This window comes from Oryx dammah, unplaced genomic scaffold (genome assembly GCF_014754425.2).
Source record: "Oryx dammah isolate SB20612 unplaced genomic scaffold, SCBI_Odam_1.1 HiC_scaffold_21, whole genome shotgun sequence".
Classification (NCBI taxonomy): domain Eukaryota; kingdom Metazoa; phylum Chordata; class Mammalia; order Artiodactyla; family Bovidae; genus Oryx; species Oryx dammah.
In genome coordinates, this window is record NW_024070205.1 from 21,005,042 (window position 1) to 21,025,524 (window position 20,483).

A 20,483-nucleotide genomic window follows, 5' to 3' on the forward strand; every position below is an offset into this window, starting at 1 on the left:
CAAAAGAAATGTAGGCCTGCCAATACCTTGACTGTAGCCCAGTGGGACTGATTTTGGACCAATTTTGTGTTGTCTTAAGCCATTAAATGTGTCATCTGTTCCAGAAGCAATAGGAAATGAACAGAGGGTGATACCCACCTTTTCCCTTTTGTAATCTATTTGTTTCATCACAGTTGTTCTATTATTGGACTTATTTATATAGTCCATATTTTTAATACCCCTGTTTACCATCTCTCCTTTAAAACTATAAGCTCCTTGAAGGCAAAGTCTATGTTTTTGGGGGAGGGGTATTTTTTTTCTATGTAAATCTGAAGCACCCAAGGCACTGCTCATAACTATGCAGCCATTAGGAACTTGATCAGTCATTTTCTAGGCCAGATGGCAACCCACTCCAGTGTTCTTGCCTGGAGAATCCTGTGGACAGAGGAGCCTGGCAGGCTACAGTCCATAGGGTCGCAGGAGTCGGATGCGACTTAGCAACTAAACCACAAAAGTTGAAGCAGCCAACTTAGAAGAGAGATGAAACAAGAGAAAGCTGGTGTGAAACAAAACGTGGGATCCCATGAGTTCGTCCTTCACTGCACTGAATCCGAAGAATTTCCCTCATGGCAGGGTAGTTTGTTGAAGTCCTGTTTTCCCTGTATCTTTCTTTGTTCTCATATCAAGGTAGCAGCCAGGCTTCCCCTTATCTTGGTGGAGGGATTTTGGGCAGGACACAGCATGGGGCAGTGGGAGGTCAATGGCTCACCCCCACCTTTAAAGGCCTCTGGAGGGCAAGGTCTCCTTCAGGTGGGGTGGGGATGAGGAAACATGCCGGAGAATAAGGGTGGATCCTCAGAGCCCCGAAAGGGAGCAAGTCCCCATGAACAGTGGATCCTCAAGTCCTGCTTGGTAATGAGACCACAGAGGGAGGCAGTGCATGCTAGACCCTGGGCTCAGGAGTTCCTCCCATTGCCCAACACACACACACACACACACACACACACACACACACACACTTCTGGGATCATACAGAATGGCATCTGATATCTTCAGGGCCTTCCCTTTGACCTGGGACATCTGTAGAACCAGGTAAAGTGGAGGGAGGCAGTGGAGACACTAAGGATGACCCTAAGGATTTCCCACTGAACCTTCAGGAAGCAAGAAGAGAGGCTGGAGTCTGAAACACACTGATTTTGATCTAAAAAAGTGATACTCCTTCCACACTCAAGCTTGAGACTGATATTCAATATTTTGACTCCTGCTTTGGCTTTAAACGAAGATTTTACTCTCCGAGTGGAAGGAGCCAGGGGCAGGGTGGTATGTGAGAAGGCAGCAAGCCTTTCAAGGAGTGGGGAGAGGCTGAACCCAAGCCGCTGATGGGTCCTGAGGCAGCATTAAGTTGGAACTATGTCCTCGGTCACACAGGAGTTGAAGTACAGATAAATCAGAAAGCAGGTCCAGACGCCAAGGGTGAAAAGGATGCCCAGGCGTGGTGTGGAAGTTTCCTGTTATATGGGGAGAAAGTCAGGAGCCTGAAGCGAGGTCAGCTGGGCAGCTGGCAAGGCACCCTGCCCTTCACAGAGGCCTCTGGGCAGCCCCCAGGCTGGGCTAAGCAAGTCCTCCTGCCTCGAAGTGCCACGCCCTCTAAGGCTGGGCGGATGCGGCGGGGGCGGAGCCTGCTCAGGCTGGGGTTGACGGGAATGCGCCCTGGAGCACCGCCTCTGGGATGACTGGGCACCCGATTGAGACAAGGGGCTTGCAGGGATCTACCTACCCCCGATCGTAGTTGTTCTGTGGGGTACACAACAAACATTTCTCCTGTGGAGGACAGAAACGGCACAAGAAAGATCATTTTTCCCTGGTCCAAGATGGCCAGGCTGCTGGGCACCTCATCGGGTCTTGCTATAGGAGAGGATAGAACAATATAGTTGCACTTGGGAGCGGGCACATCCAGGGTCAAGTCCTACTTAGTCATGGTTTCAGAATCTCCCCAGTCCTAGAGGGCAAGACCCCAGAGTAGATTCAAGACTAGGGAGGCATCCCCAGGCCGGGAGAGGAGTGGAACCCAGGGAGAGCACGAGCCCAGGGGAGGTAGAGGGGAACAGGAGACCAGGGGCGTAACACTGGGGCAGGGTGGGGAGGGCTTCACTTACAAGGCAGCAGTCGCATTGGTGAAGGGAATCCACTGGGTCTTTTGGTTGTTGCAGTGCCACCATATTTTTGTGAAGAGAGAGCGGTGCTCCACCAGCTCCATCCATTTTCCTGAGCTGGAGCTGTGGGTCTGTGTCTGTCTTTCCTATCAGCCTGAGTTCTTGCTGCATCTTCAGTCCTCTCCTAAAGGGACTGGGGAGTCAGGAAGGGGCAGAATTGGGGAAATCATTTTCAACATGAAAGGAACTCACCAGTAGCATGGGTGGCCATAGAGGGTCTTGACTCCAAGCCACTGGGGCACGAGAAACTAAGACAGCTCCTTGAAGGCTCTGAGAGTCCTCTGAAGTTCAAGGACATTTGGCAAAGAAAAGGAAGGAGACTCTTTAGGGATGAGGACAGATGGGGGCAGGTTGTACTTACACCTTGCTGTTCTTCTGTATATTTATTAAAACATCCATCTTCTCATCCATATCCTTTTGCATTTCCTTCCAAGAGAGAATTCAAAGCTAGAATCATCATCATGAAGGGCTTCTGAAATCCCTTTCTCTTGCTTCACTCTGCGAACCACTGTGAGGCCACCTCTGCATATTACTTCAAGAATCCTCACTGGCCCTGGGTGAGGTAGCTCACAGAATGTCCATGACACATGCCGCCCACCCCCCCTTGTCTCCTTCCCCACTCCACGATGAAGCTGAAGCACAGCCAGAGTCCTCAGGGACTTGTTCAAAGTCTCCAGGTGAGTCAGAGGCCAGGATCTGTTTTACCTGATTACACTTGATGAAACCCTATCTGCCTTGGTTCAATGCCTATAAAATCATGGAACCAAGAAAACAAATCTTATGACCCCTAAAGACATTTCTGACTCCAATGGTTTGACCCCTGCCATGTACACAGATTCTGTATATCTGTGTTTGTTCCATCTCTTACTCAATTTCTGGCAGAAATGGTCAATGCAAAACAGATAATAGTGCAAATGGCTCCTCACATATTTTGTTAAGAATTGAAATAATAATAAAGTCTTCTTGGTAAAGTTTAGAGCTATAAAATTTGACCTGGAAAAATTGGAGAGAAATAGTGGTCACAAAGAAACTCTAAGATGGTCACAAGAAACTATCTAAGTTATTACTGATAGTATCTGTTGAGGACAAAAACAGGGTTGGATTGAATATCACAAAATATAAATAAAAAATAATTTGCTTCCAGGAGAATCATTTTAATAATAAAAAAATGAAAGATTTGGAAAGAGTTTACTGATCTGGGGTAGAAAATTAATCAAGGAATTACTGTCAGGATGGAAATGATTTCCCAAAAAAGATCTTTTTGAAAAGCACTTAAATGTTTGTATAAATTTTGAATAAGATACTTGTATTTATAAGTAAAGTCAAAATATCCTTGAAGTCAAAATTCCCCCTGGGTCCAGGGACTTCCTTGGTGGTCCAGTGGCTTAGACTCTGAGGTCCCGGTGCAGGAGGGCCAGGTTCCCTCCTTGGTCGGGGAACTAGATCCCACATGCTACAACTAAGACGTGTGCCACAAATAAGACATGGCACAGCCAAATAAATAAATATATTTAAAAATCTCCCCTGGGTCCAAAACATGAGTCAATACATTCCGCTTTCTTAGAAGTCTCACCATCACTTCAAACGGATCTCTATCGTGTTCTCTTCTAAATGTGCTGTTTCCCTACTGTCCTTGTCACTGTCCTCTCTTTCTTCTAGCCGTCCGGATTAAAACTGGTGTCATCGTGGGCGCTTGCCTCTCCTATATTCTTCCTACGGAATCAGTCACCAAGCATGCTATATTCCCTTCACTGTATCGTTCGGATTGACCCTTTTCCTTCTGTTCCTACACTGGGTCCAGCCTTCTTCTCCTTGAGCGAGGATGCGGCTTCCTGTTTGATATTCTTGCTCCAGACGACCCCCACCCGCTCCCTGGCGCCCCCACCCCCACCTCGCCCCAGCCACCTTGCAAGCAGCTGCCAACTCAGCTTTCTGAAGTGCTGTTGCTGGCGTGTTCTTTGATTAAGAATCTCCAGAGGCCTCTTACCGCTTACACAACCAAGTCCCAACCTGTCTGCCCGTCTTTCAAAAGCCTTCATTATCCATCGCCTTTGTGCCCACTCCGTTTTATTTCTCACAGTTTTCCCCAATGATCCCACTTATATGACTGATCTCCCCACTGACCGTGATAAGCTTCGCATTCCTCCTGCTTCCATGCTGCGTGCAAGCTGCTCCCGTGCCCAAAATAGCCTCCTTTGTGCCTTGTGATACCCAGCCCTACCCACTAACAAAACACTTACTGTTTGCATTTTAATACAGAAATAGCACAACCCTTTGCAGAAAAATTGGACAATACAGAGGAATATAAAAGGGGAAATTAATCTCATCATCTAGTGATAACAGCAATTAACCCTTTTGGTATATTTCTTTCCAGTCTTTTTTCTATATAATTACTTACCTATTTTTTTTCACCTAGTTGTGATCAGCCTGTACATTATTGCTTGCATCTTGCTTTTTTTAATTCTCATTATAAGCATTCTTTCTAAACACTGTCTCCTATAGTTAATTTTCATTATATGTTAATAGAAATATCATATTTTATTTGACTATTCCTCTACTATTGAAAATTGTGGTTGTTGACCATTTTTTGCTGTTATAAATAATCCTGTGATGAACATCTTTTTATATGTACCCATGCAAGCATTTCTGATTATTCTCAAATTCTGAGAAGTCAAGGAGTTGATAAGTCATGGGGTTTTGATATTTTTGATACCTATTGTCTAAATTCCTTTTCAGTTTTGAACAAACTTGTACTCTGATCAGCTGTAAAGAGCACTCCTATCTTGATTTGTAATTGTCATAGATTAAAACTTGGTTTATTTGAATGTGGCAGTTACCTAAGTTGTTTTCATTTGTGTTTGTTTGTTTATTCATTAGGTAAAACTTTGTATTTATTGCTTTTTAGTAATATTCTTATCTGTGGACTGTTCACATACACCCTTTGCCCATTTTCCTATTTGATTGTTAATGATTTGTGTGAGTTTTATATGTTATAGATAAAAACCTTTTGTCTGTCAATCATATTTGTGGAAAATTATTTCCTTCAAACTGTTGTTTACTTTCTAATTAAGTGTATGGTGCTTTTCTGTTATGATTTTTAAATTTCTTGTATTGTTAAACATGTCAGTGTTTCTTTTATGATTTCTTTCATTGTAATTATATTTAGACCCTCCAGTAAAATACGTACAATTTCTTATTTTTTTTAAATTCACATTATAGACTATTTCAGTTTTTAGTGTTAACTGAGTTAAGTTTTCCCCTTATATAATCAGGCAATATTCTTCTTTTTGTTTAATTTTTATTAGAGTATAGTTGATTTACAATGTTGTATTCAAGTTTCTGCAATACAGCAAAGTGACTCAGATAAACATATATCCACACTTTTTAAAATTCTTTTCCCATGTAGGTCATTACATTGAGAAGAGTTCCCTGTGCTATACAATCAATAGTTTCTTATTGTTATCTATTTATATATTGTAGAATGTATATGTCAACCCCAGTCTCCCAATTTACCCCTCCCCCCAGTACTCATAAGTTTATTTTCTTCATCTGTGCCTGTGTTTTGTTTTGTAAGAAAGTTCATTTGTCACGTTTTTTAGATTCCATGTATAAGTAATATGATATTTGTTTTTCTCTCTCTTTCTTCACTAAGTATGACAATTTCTAGGTCCATGCATGTTGTTGCAAATGACATTACTTCATTATTTTTTATAGTTGAATATTTCATCATATAAATATTCTTAATATTAAGAATCTTGTCCTTCTCACTGATAATTTTAAAAATCATCTTTATTGTATTTTAAATTTTATATAGCTGTGGTTGCCCAATTGTGAGCATACAATTGAATCAACTGAGGATCTTTAAAAATTACCAATGCCCAGACCTCTGATTTAACTGCTATGGGGTGCAGCCAGCGGTAAAGAGAGGCAACTCAAAACCACAGTACAGGTGATTCCAACGTGTGGCCAATGTTAACAACTACCGCTGAAGTGCTAAGGACCTGGTTCTCATCAGAAGCAATCAGCTTAATCATGTAAGAGCATTTTGAGCAATGGTGCCCCAGCTTGGAGGTTTTCATTCAGTTCATCTGGCCCAGGGCCTGGGTACATGGACTTGAGAAATCCACAGAAGTGATCCCCGTCAGAGAGGCTTTACAGGGTTATCTATGCTGCTTTATTTCATTTGTCTGTTTATCCTTGGGCTGTACCGCCTTCATTTGATTATTGTGACTTCATTATGAATTTTAATATCTGGTAAGAGTAATGCCTCTTTACAACTCTTGAAAAATTTATAGGTAAATGCGTTTGCCTATTTATAATTTTACATTGGTTGTTCTCCTGGGGAACATGAATAAAACCCCAGAGTGCAAGGACCTGAGCTCTGTTTCTTAATGTTAGTGCTCCCACTGATTCTGAAACTCAAAGTTTGAAAACTGCTATTCTAGAAACTAGATAATCTTTTCAGTGATTACTGAATTCAAAAATAACTTTATTGGACTCTTGGATAGATTTGCATTTAACTTTCAAACTTTTAGACTCACCTTACCACTCACTTTCCCTAGGGCGCGTCCCTGGTGAACCAATGGCTGAAACACTGCGCCCCCAATGCAGGGACCCAGGTTCAATCCATGGTCAGAGCACTGGATCCCACATGCCCCAACTATGAGTTCACGTGCCGCAACTAAAGAGATACTGTGTGCCACAAAAAAGGCCCGACGCAGTCAAATAAATACTGAAAAAAGGGAAAGACTCACTTTCTGTAAAATGACTTTCTGGTTATCCCAGTCCACAACTCCTAGTTACCTGACAACCGGTCATCATTCCACTTTGTACTTGCATGGCTCCTGTGTGCTCAGTTGCATCTGACTCTTTGAGACCCCCATAGACTGTAGCCCGCCAGGCTCCTCTGTCCATGAGATTATCCTGGCAAGGATACTGGAGTGGGTTGCCATTTCCTCCTCCAGGAGATCTTCCTGACCCAGGGATCAAAGCCACATCTCCTTGGCTCCAGCATTAGCAGGCGATTCTGGTACTTAACTGTTATTTATGCAATAGAGTTTGAGTCTCTTACTAGATTATAAGCACTTTCAGAGCAGGCTCTGGCGTCTCCTTCCATGATTCCTGGTACGGTACTGGCCCATGGAGGGCATTCAATAAGTACTTACCTTCATAATCTCCACAAATTCCTGGAGTTTATCAAAATCCTTGTCCATTACATCCTTTATCTAGTGAGGAAGAAAGGCACACAGCACATTACTGATTGTGGAGTTGTCTTTTGAGAGTTTTAAGGTAAGTGCTGTATCTGCTCCTCTGGAATGAGCTGATAAAGTTTAAGGAATGTTCTAATAATGACTTATGAAAGCCACTTCTTCCCAAGAGTCTGTGAAGGGTAAATGCATGTACCACCAAGTTACCACCAGCAGCAGCCTGAGCATAACTTGGATCTGGCCATTGTAAGGCTGCCACGTGGAACTCAAATCACAGCTTCAATTACACACTCTTGCTTGAGTGTTTTCTTTGTTCATAAATATGCTATAGGTGATTTCATCAGAGAAACAAGAGTTCTTGCTCTGCAGCTTGCTCAGGGGAGGAGAAATTGGTCCCTGATGGCCTCCAAATTCCAAGTCAGCCTCTCTCACTCTGTTACTAAGATTGTATCTCCCCATCCTAATCAATGAGACACTTTAGAGAGCCCTTATCATTCAAAAATTGGATTTAAGCCTCAGACATGTAAGAGACAAATAACCTAAGCTGCCTGACACAAGCACTCTAGGGAATTTGGGCTCAGTTAGTTGGATTGCCCTTTCATGTAATTTCCGAATTCCTTCACTATTCAAAGTTAGGTGTTGCATTTTCCTGGAAACCACCCTTTAACTCCATGAGAGGTAAAGTCTCATCCTGTTACCTGTTTTATCTCCTCCATTTTTTCCTTCAGCTCTTCCCTCACTTCCCTGAGTTCATTCTGAGGAAATAAAATAGAGAAGGAGTAAAGAAATGTCTTGGATGGAAGGGAGACAGTCAAAAGAAGGAAAGGAAAGATCCTGGGGCATGGCCAAAAGAGGAGCAGAAGATCATTCCCAGCAGGGAGGAAAGAAAGGATGCTGTTAAGAAACTAGTACAGTGGGACGCACTGTACCTCCGGATATTGATGCACTTTGAAAAGGTCACACACTCCCTGCTGTGGAGTGACCACCGAAATCGCACGGTCTAGGTCTAATGGCAAGGAAGCATCAGACAACTTGGACTGAGGTCATTCTACAAAATAAATGATTTGTAATCCTCAAAACTGACAGTGTCCCAGAATACAAGGTCGAAGAACTGTTTCAGATGAAAAAAGACATGGAAACTGGGAGCCAGGTGTGATTCTGAATTGGATCCCAAACCAAAAAATTTATCTCCACTTTTGTTATGAAAGACATTGGCAGAATAACTGGGGGAATTAGATTAAGGGCTGTAGATGAGAACTGTATCAACATGAATCTCCTGACTTTGATGTTTGGATGATTGTACTATGGCTGTGTAAGAGAGTGATCTTGTTTTGAGGAAATGTATACTGAAATTTGGGAGAACCACATGCTTCCAAATGGTTCAGGATATATATATATATATACACACACACATATATATATATACACACATATATGAATATGATAAAAAGAGAAAACAACACGATAAAATGCCAACACTTGGAAATCTGGGGGAAGAGTATACTAGAACTCACTGTACCATTTTTTTGGAAAATTTTCTCTAAGCCAGAAATAATTTTAAAGTAGAAGCAGGAGTGAAGTCAGGGGCCGGAGCGGGACTGTAGGTGCCAGCAGTTTATCTGCCCCGTACGTTGTTCTGTCGGCTCCGCCTGTTCACCGCGCTGGTCCAACCCGCTGTCTGCAGCGTCCCCACACATACCTTTAGCTCCTTTGTCCCTCCTGGTTTGGTAAATGGCCCTTCGTGTTTAGCTCCTTTGTAGTCATATATCTGCTGGTTGAAAACAGAAACACTGAATACTGGGAATTGCCAGTGTGGGCAGAAGGGGCAAGGGAGACCCCCCTCGCTGGGTTTGGCTCCTTGCTTCAGGCCTGGGCAGAGGTGAGAGCTGGTGGCCTGGCCCCACCAGCAGCAGAGCTCCCTCAGCCCTTCTCCTTTGTCTGAGCCCATCTCATTCCACTCCCTTCCTGGCCCGCTGGGCCTCCGCTTTCCATGCCCACAGCAGTCATGCTCATTCCCGCCCCAGGGCCTCTGGGCCTGTGGCTTCCTCCAGCCCTGCTGCTCATCCTTAGCCCTCTAGCGGCCAGAGCCTTGTCCTCTCCAGGCTGAGGAAGGCCTTTCTGACAGCCCCCCAGACCCACAGTAGCCACCCAGTTTCAGCTTCCTATTTCAATCCCCTGTATCGTAGGTAACACTACTGAATTTTCCCCCTTTTATTTATGCGTCTGCTTTGTTCTATGAGAGCAGAGTGCTCGCTCTCTCTCGTGTATCTGCCAGCACCTGGGACAAGTCTTGGCCACCAGGATCGGCGAATGACCCCTGACTCCAAGTCACCTCCCCAGGGGTCTCAGGCCTGGCTGCTGGGAGGGCATCAAAAAAGCTTCTTACTTTGATCGGCTCCGGCTTCAACTCCAGGCAAACTGCCTTGTAGTTCTTGCTCTGCAGAGAGGGAAGGTGGGATTCAGGCTGTCAGGTATCAGGCTTGAGGAGGACTAGGGAAGCTTGGGGAGGACTGGGAAAAATTGGGGAGGACCCTCCCCTGACTCAACCCTGCCTGTCCAACTGCACTTAAGATCAGGCCCACACAACCCCAGCTCCTGAGCCAAGACAACTCACATTTTGTCATGTTAAAACCTGCCTGTTCAGCAGGCTGCCCTCTTCTTGCTGGGGGGCAGGGATGGGGGGACTGGCAAGAGCACTTTGAGATAACTGAAGGAAGCTGGCTAAGTACTTTTAGACAGGAGCACTGACTTTGGAGGTAGACAGACAGACTGGAATCCTAGTCTCAGCCATCCGCCTCACTGGTTGTGTCAATTTAGGCAAGTTACTTAGTCTCTTGGAGCGTTTATTTCTTAATCTTTAAATTGTGGGTGATAATTACCTTTACTTAACGAGCTTTTTCTATCCCTTAAACATGCAGGTCAGAGGTAGGCCTGGCTGGAGTTGGGGTGGGCCATTTCAGTTCTCCTTGTCCTAGCGGGGAGTCTTTGCCACCTCAAGGCCCGGGGTCCATTCCCCACCCTCCTTCCAGGCTGAGAGGCTAGCTACCTCGTGCTCAGAGGGAGAAGGAAAAGCTGAGGGTGTGCTGGGGACTCTCTGTACCCCCACCCCGGCCTCTACCCAGTGGGCGCTCAACGTTTCCCCTTTACCAGGCTTGTCTTCTTCAGTTCCGCCCTCTTGGCCGACATGATGGAGGAGGCCAGAGTGTTCTTCCACTTCCCAACCTCCCCTCGACGGGCCCCCGTGACCAGGCCACTGTCCGAGGCAGCTTACAGGCCGAGGTCAGGCAGGACCACCGCCTCTCTGTGGGTGCAACAGCTGAGGTCACAATGCCTGGGACCTACACACCAGCCCAGAGTGTCACTGCAGCTACAGGCCTGGTGTCCTGGCCACTGAGAAGGGGGACCTCAGGCCAGGTTCCAAAGCTGTGAAGTTTCCCTCCAGCAAGGCGGAGGGGGACCCCCTGCAGAGCCCAGCCTGTATGGCCCAAGCACAAGGCACACCCTGGAGAAGGAAAAATTGTTGGCCGCACCCCAGCAGGACGTCCCCCCACCCCTAAGACCAGGAGGAGGCATCTGCCCTCAACAATGAGCTTCTCCTCAGAGACCACTCACTTCCTCTTCTGGCTCTTCCTTGAGCCTGAAGCTATTTTGGGTTGAGGTGTCCTGAAGTTTCTGCAGTTCAAGGTGTCCATGCTGCATTAACCCAGGGTTCTGGGTGACCAACAGTCTTGGCGGGATGATCTCTGATGCCCTGGCCTGACTTTACAGCTGGCCCTGCCCCTCTCCCTTCTTCCACCCAACTCCATTCTTCCTCCTGGTTTTTCTACCCTCTTGGAAGAGAGTCAGGGCAAAAAACAATAAGTAGACTGTGAATGGTGAGAATCCTGGATGATGGGCAAGGAAGGTTACTGAGGCCATTCTGAGGGTAACTGAGATTTGTGTTTAAAAGACAAGTGTATACGGTGGGAAAAGGAGGATGGGGTGAATTGGGAGATTAGGATTGACATATATATACTACTATGTGTAAAATAGATAGCTAGTAGGGATAGATAGCACAGGGAGCTCAATTCGGTGCTCTGTGATGACCTAGAGGGATGGGATGGTTGGGGGGCGGTGGAAGGTCCTAGAAGGAGGGGATATATGTATACTTATAGCTGATTCACATTGTTGTATGACAGAAACTAACACAACATTGTAAAGCGATTACACTCCAATTAAAAAAAAAACACCAAAAAAGTCTAAACAACATGGCCTCCCCTGAGACCTAAAATTATTCCATATCCGAGTTAGGAAACCTAGTTTCTCTTCCCTCTTATCCTTGGGTATTCCTTCCTCCCTCTCATTTCAAATACTAGTTGCTCCAGAAAGGGAGGGCCAACTTGGAAATTCCTAGGACAGACAGTACAGGAGATGATGCAAATTGTGTGCCAAGTATGTGCCCACATCCCAGACACAACTGACTGCACTCACCTGGCCGTTTCCTGGGCCTGTGCCTGTCCTTCCCAGAGGCCCTGAGCTCTGGGACTTATTTTGCAGCTTCCATCCTCGGGACAGACCTTGATCTCAGCCCATCACAACCAAAGGAGAATCTCTGTCACTATCCAGCTGGGGAGGGCAGGGGTGGGGCAGCAAGTGGTGGGGAGTTTCCCAGGCTCCTTTCCGCCTCGTTCCAAATGAGGGGTTGGAACGCTAAGGCCCTTTGACCTCTGTGCTCAGTCCTTCCAGATCTGCTGACCGCGTGGCAGGAGGGCCCTTTCTCCACAGGTTTCCAAAGATCCCACAGGCTTTAGCAGGGAACTGCAGTGAAAATGACTGAATCCTTCCCAATGTTTACCAGCCTGGTGGAAAATGGGCACCATCTCCTCATTGTTGGGGACTGAGTTCCTCCTGGACCTGAAGAGAAATGTCCTTTGTTTGGGGGAACACTTGTTAAACAAGCCTCCTTCTAGAAAAGCTTATTGACCCATATATCAGGAAATTGGGTGTAAAAGAAATCAAGGTATTGTTGTGAAACTGCTTTATAAAGTAAAAAATTTATACACACACACACACTTGTCATCATCACCAATATCATCATCATGATTTGGACAGAAATTTGACCACAGACCCACATTTTGCCTTCATACAGTACTTGTTGTTCATGCCCTCAAATACATCACTCTTGTCCATCAATATGTCCTGGAAGGGCTGGGGATATGTTTAATAAACCTAAATAAATGAGTCTGTTATTTTCTTCTCTAAGATTTTGCAACTGCTTGAGGCCCTAAGTGGAAGCATCCTTGCAATGTGGGTATTACTGTGGTATAACTTTGTTCCAGGCAGGCCATAGGCCATTCTTACCTGAAGAATGTCAGATAGACTTTTCCTAAACCCCCTTCATGGCAATAATCCACGGGTCCAGGGCAAGAAGCATATACAACCCTCCGATGTTCCAGTGGAGTTTGGTGAAAGGGGAGATTCTCAACAGAGAAAGAAGCAGCCACATGTTTCCTTTCCCCAGGTCAATGACATTTAGATTCTCTTTTCTTTACAAATGTCCTGGTTTTTCAGTTTCATGACGATCATGCAGTGTACAGGGTAGGGGCAGTGGGAAGAGAGGGGTTAAAAATGGCTTTAGGCCCCTGTATTTGACCTCTTGTGATTCCAAAGCTCCAGGGTCTGGCCTGTGATGAAGCCTGGGCCCAGCCAGAGAAGGTGCAGAGAACGTCATCCGTGCTGAGGGGCCCATTTGACCACAGGGGTCCCAGTGTTCCACAACCCTTTGATTCACAAAGGAGCCCAGAATCCTGACAACTGTGGTCTCTGGGCAACTTTGCACGTGACATAGATGACCAACTCCTGGAACACCCTGCCCCATACGACAGTGTTTAGTACTGCCCGCCTCTTGTGTGTGTGTGGGGGGGTCCCCCTAGCTTCAGGGGACCTCTCACAGAAATTTTATACCACTGGTTACTGTATTGTCCCCTGAGGCTGATTTATATACACCTTGCCTCTACCCTGGGCAGGGTTCAGACATCCTTTCTCATTGACACATTGGTTACTATGCAATTTCTGATCCTTCCTGTGAACAATGTATCAGACCTCAGCTAGAATCAAATTCTATTATATTGTTTCTATGGAATTTCTATCATGTGAAATTCTAGGACCTCTGTTTCAGGAACAAAGCATGATGTTCTCAACAATTAATGGTAAACCTCCAGCTACTGCAATACAGCTTGATGATAAGTGAAAAGTCAGAGCACAGGCTTTGTGTGAAGATCGCAGGCTTTTTTCTCCTGTGTGTTCGCCATGACAAGGACGCCTTTGCCAGGGCCTCCCAGGACCCAGGGGACCTTTTACCATCCCCACAGTCGACCGTGACAGAGTGGCCTGCTGTCTGAGATAAAGAGCCACCAACGATCAGTGGCTCCCCCTACTCATGCCAAATGCAGCTCCTGGGGGCCTCCTTGCTTGGCTAGTGTCCCTTTGACTTCTTTGGTTTTTTTATTGTTTAAAGATTTTTTTGATGTGGACCAGTTTTAAAGTCTCTATTGAATTTGTTACAGTATTGCCTCTGTTTTATGTTTTGTTTTTCTGGCTGCAAGGCATGTAGGATCTTAGCTCCCCAACCAGCGATTGAACCTGCGCCCCCTGCACTGGAAGGCATAATCTTAACTACTGGAGCACCAGGGAAGGCCCCCCCTCATCATTTTTCACAAAGAGTGACTTCACTTGGCCTGTTCTTTGTAGGAAAACATGCACAGATTTTTTTTTTTGCACCAAGACACCTGAGATGTCTTTTCCTCACAAGAATCTGACGGCTCGTCACCCTGTATGTTGGTTCTGCTGGAAGCAGTTTCTCCAGCGGGACTGTTCCCCTGCTCAGAAGGCTGAATCCACAAGCTCACCCTGGCCCCATCCCAGCCTTCTTCCTCGGGGCCACTGGCAGCACCCTGGTTCCTCTCTGCCTGCTCCTCTCTACGTGGCTCTAGGGTGTTCCTGGGTCATGCGACAGACAAACACTTTGAGAGGAATTCTCTGGGCCCCGAGCTCCCACTTGAAGTTGAAAAAGGAGGCATAAGCGAAACTGCTTTCTGGGTGGCAAAACTGGCATGAAAGTCGCTCCCTGGGCAAGACAACTTGGAGGAATTCCAGCACTGAAGCAGCCCATGGTCATTTGCTGAACGCCCTAAACATAAGCATTAATTTCTTTCTATCTTATTTTTGATTAAAACAAAGCCCTCTTCTTGTGCCCCCACCTCTCTGACACCCATGCAGAGAGCTGTGAATCGCGGGGCCCTGCCTGTCTCGGCCACACACCTCACTGGCAGGCCGCCTTTACCCAGGCTCAGGGCCAGGCCCGGGTCTCAGCAAGGAGCTCTGGGTCACTGTGTAGGGGCCTCCACAGCAAGTGCCCCGCCCTGCTCATTCAACACCGACCCCGCCTGTGCCCGAGCTCTCTGCTAGGCACTAGGAGCACAAGGATATTGGACGTGGCCCTGGTGTCTAGGGACTCATCACTGATGGGCTGATAGGGCATCATTAGAATCACACTTGCAATATAGTGAGTAAGGTCAGGGTGCTGAGAGCCCAGGAGAGGCTCGGCCCAGTTCTCAGAGCTGGCTCTCTCTCACGTTCTTCTGGATCCCATTCCTGGCCTAGTGAGCTTCCCACTGCCCTTGACTTTATAGAGAATTTCTTCTCTAAACCCGGTGCGGGAGGTGTGGAGAGCCACGTTACCTCCTACATAGCAGACTTCCCCGTCGCCAATACCCATCTCGGTCTCTGAAGGTGACACTCCCCCAGCTCAATGGGGCCATCTGCTCCATGCTAGGCCCTGTATGGCGAGTGTTTACTGTCTCCAGCATAGTGAATGGGTCTTCCTTCTGGCAGAAAGAGGTGCTAGCCTGTCCCAGCAGGGGTGTTGGGTACCATATCAGCCTTCTCTGCTCCGTCCGGCCCATGTTCACCTTTACCTGGCCTTGTCACTCAGCACAGCAGCTGGAACTGGAGTTAAATCTACACATCCTCTAACAACATAGAGCAAGAAGGTGTCCTCTGAGCCACCTGTGTGTCAGGCTGATACTTCACCACGCCCCAGTGTCTTAACACATGCCCATTCTCAGGGGTCCTGTGGGCGCCTGCCTCGGGAAATAATGGGATGTTCACAAATGGAGCAACCTCCTGGTTTTGTGCCTGGATCTCCCTCAGCTCTCAGAGAACTGGAAAACCGCAAGCCCCACGTCCACACAAAGGAGACTTCGCAGGGCCGACCTGATGTCAACGAGATTCGTCTTGCTGACCTCACCCAGGAACCTCACCTGGCCTCTGACCTGCTGCTCCCTGCCAGCCCCCCACCCCCAGATGTTCTGCGGGCCTTCTAATGTGCCTCCCACTTGGTTACTTGGATTAGTCAGGGTTCTCCAGAGAAACGGAATCAATGGGACATCTATTTATATATCTATCTGTTATCTATCTATCTAGACATTCATCTTATGGAATTGGCTCACGTAATTACAGAGGCTGAGAAGCCCCATGATCTGCCATCTGGAGACCCAGGAGAGCCAATGGGGGAAGTCCCCTTCTGAGTACAGGAGACTGAGGTCCTGGCTATAAAACAGGCTGAGGAAGGGCTATTCCTTACTCAGTCTTTTGTTCTGCCTGGGCCTCCCACAGATTGGATGGGGCCCCTCGCATTAGGGAGGGCAGTCTTCTTTATTCAGTCTACCGATCCAAGCGTTAACCCACCCAAAACACCCTCACACACACACCCAGAATAATGCTTAACCGAATTCAGCCAACCTTGAACATGAGCTTGAACTACATGGGTCCACTTACATGAGGATTTTTTTCAGTAGTCAATACTGCAGTGTTATGTGGTCTGAAGTTGGTTGAATCTCCAGGTGCAGAACTATATATACCAGGGCTGACTAGAAAGCAATACACAGATTTTTGACTGTCCAGTGGGTTGGCACCCCTATCCCCCACATTGTTCAAGGGTCAACTATAGGACTTCCCTGGTGGTGTACTGGATAAGAATCCTCTTGCCAATGCAGGGGACATGGGTTTGATCCCTGGTCCAGAAAGATTCCACTAGAGCCCAAGTGCCACGACTACTGAGCCCGGGTGCTGTAACGACTGAAGGCCCTGTTCCTAGAGCCTGTGCCCTGCAGCAAGGGAAGCCAGCACAAGAAGCCCAACACCACATCTAGAGGTTAGCCCCTGCTCGCCACAACTAGAGAAAGCCATGAGCAGCAGTCAAGCCCCAATACAACCAAAAAGAATTTTTTTTTTTTAAAGAAGTGTCAACGGTCTCTGAGCACCCTGTGACCTGGCCAAGCTGACATAAGAGTAAACATCATATTACCTGTCTCTGCAGTCTTCCTGACCCATCTCCTCATCTTCTGGAGCACAGCTCCTTTCCTTGAGTCATGTCAGATGTGGCCTGATCTCGTGGTGATAACTGACCTCTGGCTTGGCCTCAGGCCCTGCCCACTGGGGCCCTGGCCCCTGGCTCTTTGGTACCAGATCCCTCCTTCCTCCTTTGTCCTTGTTGGAGAGCTTCCTCCCACCCCACTGCTGTGGCTGGCAGTTTAAGGGAAAGGTCTTCCAGGAAGACATTTCTCTCTCTCTCTTCTCAGCTGTATGAATCAGACGATGCAGAGGGGTGGGGCAAGGGTGGGGGGCCCACACCTCCTTCTCTGCTCCCCCAGGGTGTTTTGTCCCCTGACACCCATCTGGTAGGAGGGTATTTGTCCATACCCTCCTGGTCCCCTGTTCTTCCAGGAGGAAACGCTCTATTTTTCAGATTCCCTTGAGCAGCCCTTGACTGTCTCAGCCCACTTCTAAGCTCATTCTCTGCTCCAAGCCCCTGCCCCAGCCTCTCCAGGCTCCGGAATCTCTCAGCCTGTTCCTCTACTTCGTTAATGCCAAACAGGTGCACAGATGAGTGGGACTGTAGGCGTGGCTTGCTCAAGGGATAACGCAGGTGTAAAGTCCCTGGCTGGCCCATTGCTTAGGAAGGACTTTTGGTTTCCCTTAAGAGGGGCTTTGGGCTGGTGGGCCTGGATTCTCTGGTTCAGCGATTTCCTAGTGATCCTGCCAGCCTTCTTTCCTTACAGGTTAAACTAGAGTCAAAGGCTCACCTACAGGGATATGGGGAATCACAGGAATAAAATAGCTAGTGTCTTAACCAAGCATTTTGAATGTGTTTATTTAATCCACACAATGAGCCTAAGAGGCAGGCGCCATTGTTCTTTCCATTTTTCAGATGAGGAAGCAGTTGCAGAGCTTCGTGGAAGAAGCGTGAAATGAAGCCAGGCGGCCTGGCTACACAGCCAGCAGGTTTATCCTCCTTCCCAGGCCACCTCAGTGGGAAAGAACTCGCCTGCCAATGCAGGAGACACAGGTTCTTATCCCTGGGTCAGAAAGATCCCCCGGAGAAGGGAATGGCAACCCACTCCAGTATTCTTGCCTGGGAAATCCCATGGACAGAGGAGCCTGGGGGGGGCTACAGTTCATGGGGTCGCAAAGAGTTGGACACGACTGAGGATTCAGCAATATGTGGTATGCACTCAACTAACTCCTTCCCCTTGGAAATGCAACCCCCCAACACCATAGTTAAAAGGAAATACTTAAAAGATATTAAAAGGAAATTAATAATGAATCTATTAAGTTATTGAAAGTACTAAAAGGATGAAATAATTGCTGAAGAAAATTACGTAAAATAGAACAAACCAAGAAGTTCACATATATACACACACACAGTTATATGAAACAGAAAGAATTCAGTAACTTGGGAAAGAAATTATCAAAATTGGAGATAATGCACATAAGTTAATGAAAAGAAAAATAGTCAAATTAGGTAAACAGTATCAACTCAGGAAACATTTACTTTTCTCCAAATTTTTATTGTGATAAAATACACATGAAGCTTACTATTTTATCTTTTTCCTCACCATGCTGTGCAGCATGTGGGATCTTAGTTCCCCAACTAGGGATCGAACCTGTGCCCCCTGCATTGAAAGGGCAGAGTCATCTCCACTGGACTGCCAGGGAAGTCCCCTCAACCGTTTTTAAATGTGCAGGTCAGTGGTGCTAAATGCATGCACTGTGCTGTCAGCCATCATCACCATCCATCCCCATAACTCTTTTCACCTTGTAAAATGAAAACTCTGCACCCATTTGTCACCAAGTGAAACCGGGGTCTGCTCGCCCCACATATAGCAAAGCCAATCAATTGATACTGGATTATGGTGAAGGAAAGTACAGAGTTATTGCAGGGGGGCAAGCAAGGAGAATAGTCAGCTCATGTTGAAAAGACCTGAACGCTGATAACTTTCAAAAATGGGTTTTCAAAGGCAACCTTAGGGGTGAGGGCTGCAGGGTATACGATCAGCTTATGGACTTCTGATTGGTTGGTGTTGACACAGTGATGTTTCAGGAATTCTAATCATCACCTTCTGGTTCCAACCCACCTGGGGTCCACGTGCTAACAGTCAGCATGCAGTTTCATCCCCCATCTGGCAGGGGTGGGAAGGGGTCTTAGTTTTTGCAGAACTCAAAGATAAGTGTCCGATTACTATCTATACCCCTTCAGGAGGAACTTGGGTCCCGTGACTCTGTTTTATGGTTAAACTGTTACTTAAGCTGTTATATTCTTCTTGCTTGACTGCTTTTCCTTTGTTTCTGCATTCCCTCACTTCCCTAGTTAGTAACTGAATGGGTCTACTCTTTGGAGCTCAGGGAAGGCCTAGGAGAAGAAAGCCTTTTTTTTTTTTTTTTTTTACAAACAAGAAATGGGGGACACAGAAAGACTTCTTCCCTTGGGAGGGCAATGCAAGGTTCTGCTCAGTTTTATATTAAACAACTGTCCATTCCCTCCTTCCCTAGCCCCTGGCAATCACATTCAACTTTCTCTTTCTGTGAATTTGACTAAGTAACTCAGATAAGTGGAATCATACGATATTTGTCCTTTTGTGACTTGCTTATTTCTCTCAGCATAACATCCTTAAGTTTCATTCATATTGCAGTATGTGTCAGAATTTCCTTCTTTTTGAAGCTGAGTAATATTCCATTGTACCATGTTTTGTTTATCCTTTCATCCTCAATGGACACTTGGGATGCTTCCATGTTTTAGCTATTGTGAATAATGCTGCTATGAACACGAGTTTACAAATATCTCTTTGAGTCCCTGTTTTCAATTTTTGGGGGCATATACCCAGAAGTGGAATTTCTGGATCATATGATAATTCTTTTTTAATTTTTTAAGGAACCTCCATATGGTTTTCCACAGTGGCTGCACTGACATTGACGTTCCCCCTAACAAGTGTTTCCGCATCTCCACGTCCTCACCAACACTTGTCATTTTCTGTTGTTTTGATGGCAGCCATCCTAATGGGTGTGAGGTGGCATCTCATTGTAGTTTTGTTTTGCATTTCCCCGGAGTCAGGAAGATCCCCTGGAGTAGGAAACGGCAACCCACGCCAGTATGCTTGACTGGATAATCCCATGGACAGAGGAGCCTGCAAAGAGTCAGACACGACTGAGCACACGCGCGTGCAATAACTGGTGATGTTGCATATCTTTTAATATTCTTACTGGCCAACACGTTTACTTTTAAAGGAGTAAAGTAGAATTTTTTAAAAAATCAGTTATTGAAACAGCACTTAGAGGGGAAACATAAGTGAAAATTTTGAGCCACAGTGGAGTCCAAGGGTTCACATTCCTCCTGAGGTACCAGTAAAAACCCTGTGTTCAGAATGAAGGAAGCAGGGCTGGCTGCCCAGTACTGTGTGCTACCCACCACTAGGTAGCGCCCAAGAGCAAAGGACCCGGGTAGCTCTCCCCAAGGGATCAAAGAAAGTGTCCAAGGAAGGCTCTAGTGACCTGTTCCAGGAGCCCCACTGTCTCCCAACTGTGTGGACATTTTGAGAAGCTATCTGTAACAGAACTTTTCCCTCAAGCAGGAACAGCCCCATGGGGCACAATCGTCCAACAGTTCACATCCACACAGAATCATCATACATTGCTGGTGGGAGTGGAAAATGATATAGCCACTCCAGAAGAGAGTTAGCAATTTCTTATAAGCATACGCTTAGCACAT

The 20,483-nt window shown here is 46.4% G+C and overlaps 1 protein-coding gene across 1 annotated transcript; it reads right to left on the minus strand.

Annotated features, from left to right (window-relative positions):
• Positions 1-1,006: 1,006 nt before the first annotated feature.
• TEX35 (testis expressed 35) lies at positions 1,007-10,585 on the minus strand. The gene is made up of 9 exons (XM_040263902.1): positions 10,547-10,585; positions 9,786-9,836; positions 9,099-9,167; positions 8,098-8,154; positions 7,358-7,417; positions 2,554-2,618; positions 2,136-2,325; positions 1,757-1,800; positions 1,007-1,487 (listed from the first exon to the last, which is right to left on the minus strand). The coding sequence occupies exons 1-9, from the start codon at positions 10,583-10,585 to the stop codon at positions 1,427-1,429; spliced, it is 636 nt and encodes a 211-aa protein (XP_040119836.1). The 3' UTR covers positions 1,007-1,426.
• Between the last annotated feature and the right edge of the window lie 9,898 nt (positions 10,586-20,483).

Excerpts from the sequence above, each read along its gene's own strand:
- TEX35 (XM_040263902.1), bottom strand. The coding sequence starts at position 10,585 with ATGTCGGCCAAGAGGGCGGAACTGAAGAAGACAAGCCTG. Across the intron at positions 7,418-8,097 it reads AAATGGAGGAGATAAAACAG|ATAAAGGATGTAATGGACAA; the intron begins GTAACAGGATGA and ends CTTCCTCACTAG. Across the intron at positions 2,619-7,357 it reads AATTTGTGGAGATTATGAAG|GAAATGCAAAAGGATATGGA; the intron begins GTAAGTACTTAT and ends CTCTCTTGGAAG.